The sequence below is a fragment of the Mustela putorius genome, unplaced genomic scaffold, assembly GCF_011764305.1.
Source record: "Mustela putorius furo isolate JIRA1106 unplaced genomic scaffold, ASM1176430v1.1 tig00000382_pilon_pilon_pilon, whole genome shotgun sequence".
Taxonomy (NCBI): Eukaryota; Metazoa; Chordata; class Mammalia; order Carnivora; family Mustelidae; genus Mustela; species Mustela putorius.
In genome coordinates this window covers 6,630,078-6,638,232 of record NW_025421367.1, presented here as the reverse complement: position 1 = coordinate 6,638,232, position 8,155 = coordinate 6,630,078, and the positions used below count along the sequence as shown (strand labels likewise).

The window sequence follows — 8,155 nt, the reverse complement described above, 5'->3', positions numbered from 1 at the left end:
CATTCTCTTGACATTGTCTTTCACAGAACAGAAATTTTTTATTTTAATGGAGCCCAGCTTATCAATTATTTCTTACACAGATCATGCCTTTGGTGTTGCATCTAAAAAGTCATCATCATACCCAAAGACATCTAGGTTTTTTCTAATGCTATCTTCTAGAAGTTTTGTAGTTTTGCATTTTCCATTTAGGCCTGTGATCCATTCTGAGTTAATTTTTTTTAAGATTTTATTTATTTATTTGACAGAGAAAGATCACAAGTAGGCAGAGAGGCAGGCAGAGAGAGAGAAGAGGAAGCAGGCTCCCAGCTGAGCAGAAAGCCCGATGTGGGGCTCGATCCCAGGACCCTGGGATCATGACCTGAGCCGAAGGCAGCGGCTTAACCCACTGAGCCACCCAGGCGCCCCATTCTGAGTTAATTTTTGTGAAGGGTGTAAGCTCGGTGTCTGGATTCTTTTTTTTTTTTTTTTCCCCATGTGGGTGTCCAGTTGTTCTAGCACCATTTGTTGAAAAGACTGTCTTTGCTCCATTGTACAGCCTTTTCTCCTTTGTCAAAGATGTTGACTCTGTTTATGTGGGTCTGTTTCCAAGCTCTGTATTTTGTTGTAGTAGTCTATTTGTCTATTCTTTTATCAATACCATACTGTCTTGATTACTGTAGCTTTCTGGTAAGTTGGTTTTCTTGTTGTTGTAGTTTGTTTTTGTTTTTGTTTTTGTTTAGTGGCAGAAAGATAGACTTTATTAAGTCCTTTAGCCTAATTTTCTTTCTCCTGCACAGTCTTGGTTTCCCAGGGACCCCTGTTCTGGCAGGCAGCAATAAGACCCACTTTGTGGCCAACAGGAGCATCTCTGTGGATAGTAAAGGGTTTACCAATGTGCTGATGGCTACCCCCTCTGAAAGGATGCTCCACCGGTTTCATAGCCATGGCCCACATGTGTGGCCAGCAATTCCTCTCAGCTAACTTTCAGAATGGCCTTGTCAGTGCTACCACTTCCAGCCACCACACCAACCATAGCTTCTCTTGGCTGAAGAATAAACCTCCTTTGAACCAAAAGGGCAGCTTCACGTGGGTCTTCTTGGTCTTAGGGTTGTGAGAAATGACAGCAGTATTTCTTCCAGAGGCTCAGGCCAACTTGCTCCAGTCACCAGTCTTCTCCTCCAGAAACATATAATGATGCCATCAGGCATATTTGCCCACCAGGAGTACATTGCCTGTGTTGAGCTGGTTCATCTTGCCACAGTAAATGAACTGGCTGGTATGGATGACCTTGGTGACCATGAACAGCCCCCTCCACTTCTTAAATCAGTATGGATCTCAGAAAACTACCTTGGTGAGTGGCACACCCCAGCCTGGATCATGAATGATGTTCTTCATGATGCCCTTGATGTAGCTTGACGACTCTGCAAAGTCCACAGTGCACAGACAGGTAGAGCTTCCGGTGGGTGTAGAACACTGAGCTGCTACCTTTTCTCTACCCCCAGAATTCTGTGGCTCATGGTGGTAGCCTACTGACAAGCACAGTTGGAAGAGCTCTAGTAAGTTTTGAAATTAGATAGTGTCAGTCCTTTGACTTTCTTCTTCTCCTTCATTATTGTGTTGGATGTCTGGGTTTTTTGCTTCTCCATATAAATGTTAGAATCAGTCTGCCAATATCCACAAAATAACTTGCTGGGAACCTGAATGGAGTTGCAGAGAATCTATAGATCAAGTTGGGTTAAACTGATACCATCACAATATTGATCTTGCTGTCCATGAACATGAAAATGTATCTCCATTTATTTAGTTCTCTGATTTTGTTCATCAGAGTTCTGTAATTTTCCAAATATGTCTTGTACATAGTTTGTTAGATTGATACTGATGTATTTCATTCTTTGAGTGCTAAAGTAAATGGCATTATACTTTTAATTTCAAGTTCCGTTTTTTCATTGCTAGTGTATGGGAAGCAATTCACTTTTGCATATTAACCTTGTACTGTGTAACCTTGCTATATAGCCACTTGCTATAACCACTTATTCCAGGGGTTTTTGTCAATTCTTTCAAATTTTTTAAACAGATGATCATGTGATTTATGAAGACAGAATTATTTCTTCCTACTGAATCAGAGTATCTTTTATTTCCTTTTTTTGTCTTATTGAATTAGCTATAACTTCCAGCAGTGGTGGGGGGTGCCAGGCTATCTCAGTGGGTTAAACATCCCCTTCAGCTCAGGTCACCATCTCATTGTCCTGGCATCAATCCCAGAGTCCCTCTGGCTTCCTGCTCAGCAGGGAGACTGCTTCTCCCTCTGCCCCTCCCTCCTGTTTGTGCACTCTCTCTCTTTCTAAAATAAATAAATACAATCTTTTTTAAAAATAGAAAAAAAGGAATGGAGGAGGAAACATCCTTTTTTTATACCTGATCTTAGTGGGAAAACTTCTAGTTTCTCATTGCTAAGTATGTTGTGAGCTGTAGATTTGTTGTAGATATTCTTTATCAAGTTAAGGAAGTTCCTTTCTCTTCCCAGGTTTCTGAGAGTTTTTATCATGAATGAGTATTGTATTTTGTCAGATGCTTTTTCTGTATCCATTGATGTGATAATGCAGTTTTTCTTTTTTAGTCTCCTGATGTGATAGATTACATTAATTGGTTTTGAATGTTGAATCAGCCTTGTATACCTGGGATTGATCCGACTTGGTTATGCTGTATATCTACAGTCTTCTTTATATTTGTTTCACTACATATAATGTGATCTAGCTTCCTACTGAGCAAGGAGCCTGATGTGGGACTCAGTCCCAGGACCCTAAGATCATGACCTGAGCTGAAGGCAGATGCCTAACCAACTGAGCCACTGAGGCATCCCATATTTTATTTTATTTTAGAGAGAGAGAGAAAGAGAAAGCACAAGCAGGAGGGGCAGAGAGAATCTCAAGCAGACTGTGCTGAGCATGGAGCCTGACGCGGGTCTCCATCTCACAACCCTGAGATCGCTACCTGAGTCAAGACCAAGAGTCAGAAAATCAACCATCTATGCCACCTAGGTGCCCTGGTTTTCAGCATTTTAATTATAATATGCCTTGATATTTTCTTAATGTTTATTTTACTTACCATTTGTTAACTGTTATATCTGTGGGTCTGTACATTTCTTCAAATTTGGAAAGTTCTTTATCGTCATTTCTCCAAATTTTTCTTCTGTCTCATTCTCTTCTTGGACTCCAATTACATGCATGTTAGATTTCTTTTCTGGGGGAGGGAAGAAGGAGGGTTTTTTAAAATATTTTATTTATTTGACAGAGAGAGAGTACAAGTAGGCATAGAGGCAGTCAGAAGGAGAAGTAGTCTCCGCACTGAGCAGGGATCCCAATGTGGGGCTCTATCCCAGGACCCCGAGATCATGACCCAAGTGGAAGTTACCTGCTCAACTGGCTGAGCCACCCAGGCACTCTGCATGTTAGATTTCTCAATATTGTTCCATAGCTCATTGTAACTCTATTTAGTATTTTTTCCACATTTTCTTCTCTCTGTATTTCAATTTGAATATTTTATATTTCCAAGTTCTCAAGGTCACTAATTTTTCATATGCAGCATAGCACCTAAGATCCTATTAAACCTATCCTGCAGATTTTTTATTTCAAATCTACAGTTGACCATTGAACAATGCAGGGGTTGAGGAGTAACAATCTCCTACACATTTGAAAATCTATATGTAACTTTTAACTTCCAAAAAACTTAACTGTAATAGCCCACTGTTAACCAGAAGCCTTACCAATAACATAGTCGAATAACACGTTTTTATCTCATATGTATTGTATACTGTATTCTTACAATAAAGTGGCTAAAGAAAAGAAAATGTTATTAAGAAAATCATGAGGTGGGGTGCCTGGGTGGTTCAGTGGGTTAAGCCTCTGCCTTTGGCTCAGGTCATGATCTCAGGGTCCTGGAATGGAGCCCACATTGGGCTCTCTGCTCAGCAGGGACCCCGCTTCCCCCCTCTCTCTCTGCCTGCCTCTCTGTCTACTAGTGATCTCTCTCTCTCTGTCAAATAAATAAATAAAATCTTAAAAAAAAAAAGATAAGAAAGAAAGAAAATCAAACAGAAGAGAAAGCACATTTTCACTCTATTGAATTTATTGAAAAAAAATCCACATAGACACAGAACCACAGAGTTCAAAACCTTGTTTTTCAAGGACTGACATATTTTTAATGTACAAAATTTCCATTTTGTTTTGTTATATCTTCCATTTCTGACCTCACTGTGTTCATGTCTTTTATTATATTCTTTTTTTTTTTTAAAGAAGTTTATTTATTTATTCAAGAGACAGAGTGTGAGAGTGGAGAGCTCAGAGGGAGAGCAGACTCACTGCCAAGCAGGGAGCCCGATGTGGGACTTGATCCTGGGACTCCAGGATCATGACCTGAGCTGAAGGCAGTTGCTTAACCAACTGAGCCACCCAGGCGTCCTGATGTCTTTTATTATATTCTTAAAAAATATTTATTCTAAGACACGGGGACCATTTTGTGAAGAGACGAAGACTAAGCGGTGCGGCTGAGTCGTCGACCTCGAGCAGCAGTTGGCTTCTCCACGTAGAACCCGGGAGTAGGAGATTCAGAATCGAATCTCTTCTCCCTTCCCCCTCCTGGTTACAAATCACTTGAAATATATAAGTTAGTGGAACTTTGCTTGAGTTTTTCAGCTTTGTGAAGAACCTTAACATCAAAGAAAATGGCCAGCAATGTCACCAATAAGACAGATCCTCGCTCCATGAACTCCCGTGTATTCATTGGGAATCTCAATACTCTTGTGGTCAAGAAATCTGATGTGGAGGCGATCTTTTCAAAATACGGAAAAATTGTGGGTTGCTCTGTTCATAAGGGCTTTGCCTTTGTTCAGTACGTTAATGAGAGAAATGCCCGGGCTGCTGTGGCAGGAGAGGATGGCAGAATGATTGCTGGCCAGGTTTTAGATATTAATCTGGCTGCAGAGCCAAAAGTGAACCGAGGAAAAGCAGGTGTGAAACGATCTGCAGCGGAGATGTACGGGTCAGTACCAGAACACCCTTCTCCGTCCCCTCTACTCAGCTCCTCTTTTGACTTGGACTATGACTTTCAACGAGATTATTATGACAGGATGTATAGTTACCCAGCACGTGTTCCTCCTCCTCTTCCTATTGCTCGGGCTGTAGTTCCTTCAAAACGCCAGCGTGTATCAGGAAACACCTCACGAAGAGGCAAAAGTGGCTTCAATTCTAAGAGTGGACAGCGAGGATCTTCTTCCAAGTCTGGAAAGTTGAAAGGTGATGACCTTCAGACCATTAAGAAGGAGTTGACCCAGATAAAACAAAAAGTGGATTCTCTACTGGAAAGCCTGGAAAAATTTGAGAAAGAACAGAGCAAACAAGGAGAGATGAAGAATGATAAGTCAGAAGAGGAGCAGAGCCGCAGCTCCCTGAAGAAAGATGAGACTAATGTGAAGATGGAGTCTGAGGGGGGTGCAGATGACTCTGCTGAGGAGGGGGACCTACTGGATGATGATGATAATGAAGATCGGGGGGATGACCAGCTGGAGTTGATCAAGGATGATGAAAAAGAGGCTGAGGAAGGAGAGGATGACAGAGACAGCGCCAATGGCGAGGATGACTCTTAAGCACATAGTGGGGTTTAGAAATCTTGTCCCATTATTTCTTTACCTAGGCACTTGTCTAAGATCAAAATTTTCACCAGATCCTCTCCCCTAGTATCTTCTTCAGCACATGCTCACTGTTCTCCCCATCCTTGTCCTTCCCATGTTCATTAATTCATATTGCCCTGCGCCTAGTCCCATTTTCACTTCCTTTGATGCTCCTAGTAGTTATGTTAAGTCTTACCCTGTAATTTTTGCTTTTAATTTTGATACCTCTTTATGACTTAACAATAAAAAGGATGTGTGGTTTTTATCAACTGTCTCCAAAATAATCTCTTGGTATGCAGGGAGTACAGTTCTTTCCATTCATACATGAGCTCAGTAGTTGCTTCCCTAACTGCAAAGGCAATCGCATTAGTTGAGTAGCACCTGAGAGCAGCTTTGAGTTAGAGGTATGTGTGTTATACCCCACATAAGAGTGCTATGTGGGGCTGTTCAACACAAATATAACAATGTATTTTTGTGAATGAGAGTTGGCATGTCATATGCATCTTCTAGAAAAATAATTAGTGTAATAGTCTTAAGATTTGTTTTCTAAAGTTGATACTGTGGGTTATTTTTGTGAACAGCCTGATGTTTGGGACCCTTTTTTCTCAAAATAAACAAGTCCTTATTAAACCAGGAGTTTGGAGAAAAAAAATATATTTATTCTATGTTAAGGTCCTTGTCTACTAGTTCTATTATCTCTATCATTTCTGGCTCTGCTTCTGTTGATTGATCCTCTGGTCATGGTTATGGTCACACATGTTTTTTCACATATCTACTAATTTTGATGCCGAACATTGTGAATATTATACTGTTAAGTGGTGGGTGATTTTGGTCTTGAAATTTGTCTTAATAATCAGAAATGATAGCTTACTCCTCTTAAGATTTTTTGTTTCAATTTTGTTAAGGCAGGTTTCGGAACTTTACTCTCAGACTAATTTAGCCTTGTTATTGAGGCATGACCCCTCTGAGGTTTCTACTAATTGCCCCAAGTATTCAATAAGATCTCTTTAATCTGGCTAGGTGGAATTTGGTCATTTCTCTGCCTTGTGTTAGCTATTGAAGTTTCTAATTTTATAGCCTTCTTATGACACATGTTCTTTTTCTTGCTTCATAAACAAATGCACTGATAGGTGTTCATTCAAAGACTTTAGGGACCTCCTATGCAGGTTCATGAAGCTCTGTTGCTCTCCATAGCATTTTTTTCTCTGTTTTCAAATCCAAGCTGCTTCAGCCCCCCAGTCTCTATCTCCTCAAATCAGTAAGTTATCATGTGCTAGGCTTGAGTCCCTTCTCCCTATGACACTGTTTGAAAACTGTATCTAGAGACAGAGAATTCATTGGGCTTATATTTTCTAAGGGATCATCATCCTGGATTGCCTGCTGTCTCAGTTTTGTAATTTTTTAATTGTTCATGGTGGTAGGGCAAGTTCCATACCATGGGAAGTCCTGTCATGACCAGAGCACATGTATAAAAGTTTTTGCTCTATTTAATCTGAATAACTAGGTCCTTTCATTGACTGGTATATCTTTTCCAAAATGTTTAATATTCTTAATATTTAATATTTAATATTCTTATACATCTTTAGATAAATATGTGCATAAAGGAAAGAAGCATTAAAAAACAAAAATCTGTATAAGCTCATGGACTTAATATGGTTTTCCTATCACAGTCATGAATGCAAAAAGCAGGTCATGGCAATTTTTGTAACAGTATCCTCTCTTGACTGCAAAGGAAAGTTCTTGGCTCTCCTTACCTGGAGATTCAAAAACTATGAACTCTCATCACTTTTCTTTGTTACCGGTTAGCTTTCTGTGTCCGTTTTATTGACAACAGAGACTGAAGAAACTAAAATTGATGTTTAAAGGTGTATACACATAAAGAGATGAAAATTTCAGAATTACTTAATATGGATTTAAGCCTTTTATTATTTGCTTCCACCTGGGTCAAACAGGTAACCTAGAAGGTTGAAGGGACAAGGTGTAGACTGAGACAAACTGTGTAACACATGGCCCATCTGAAGAGTTTTGACAGACTACTGACATGTGGGATGCAAAGCAAATGTTTTCAGCTCTTCTAATTGTTCAAGAGAAGATACAAATCTCAGAAATGTAAATATTTTGTATGAAATCCTCCAACATATGAATTTCAGAAATTAATTCAAAATTTTAAAATATTCTAAACCTACTGGCCACTACTACACTCTACTGCTCCTTTTCCACTCCTAAAATCAAACATCCCAGACAACATCAACAGTTAGGAGCAAAATCAATGCATTATAAAGAAGGTTCAATAGAGGCTGAGACCACCATGTAAATGATCCCAAGATATCTAAAATAAGAAGCTAATACATTTTGTGGGGAAGGAATGTTCATCAGAGTTATCTTGACATTAAGTGCCTGGAAATCTTTTCAAATATTCCCATGAAAATTGTTATTAAAACTGAGTCACTCTGAGATTATTGGGAAGGATAAAAAAACTTAGAAGATGGGGTGCCTGGGTGGCTCAGTGGG

At 39.7% G+C, this 8,155-nt stretch overlaps 1 protein-coding gene and 1 pseudogene across 2 annotated transcripts; one reads left to right on the top strand and one right to left on the bottom strand.

Annotated features, from left to right (window-relative positions):
• Positions 1-753: 753 nt before the first annotated feature.
• Positions 754-3,205, bottom strand: LOC101681351 (annotated as a pseudogene).
• Positions 3,206-4,476: 1,271 nt separating this feature from the next.
• On the top strand, positions 4,477-5,909 carry LOC101684486 (heterogeneous nuclear ribonucleoprotein C-like). 2 transcript variants are annotated; one of them, XM_045079419.1, is made up of 3 exons: positions 4,477-4,616; positions 4,663-5,016; positions 5,056-5,909. In XM_045079419.1, the coding sequence occupies exons 2-3, from the start codon at positions 4,700-4,702 to the stop codon at positions 5,618-5,620; spliced, it is 882 nt and encodes a 293-aa protein (XP_044935354.1). In that variant the 5' UTR covers positions 4,477-4,616; positions 4,663-4,699; the 3' UTR covers positions 5,621-5,909. The 2 variants fall into 2 exon arrangements, with proteins under 2 accessions (XP_044935354.1, XP_044935353.1); XM_045079418.1 differs by having other exon boundaries at positions 4,663-5,909.
• Positions 5,910-8,155: the final 2,246 nt, after the last annotated feature.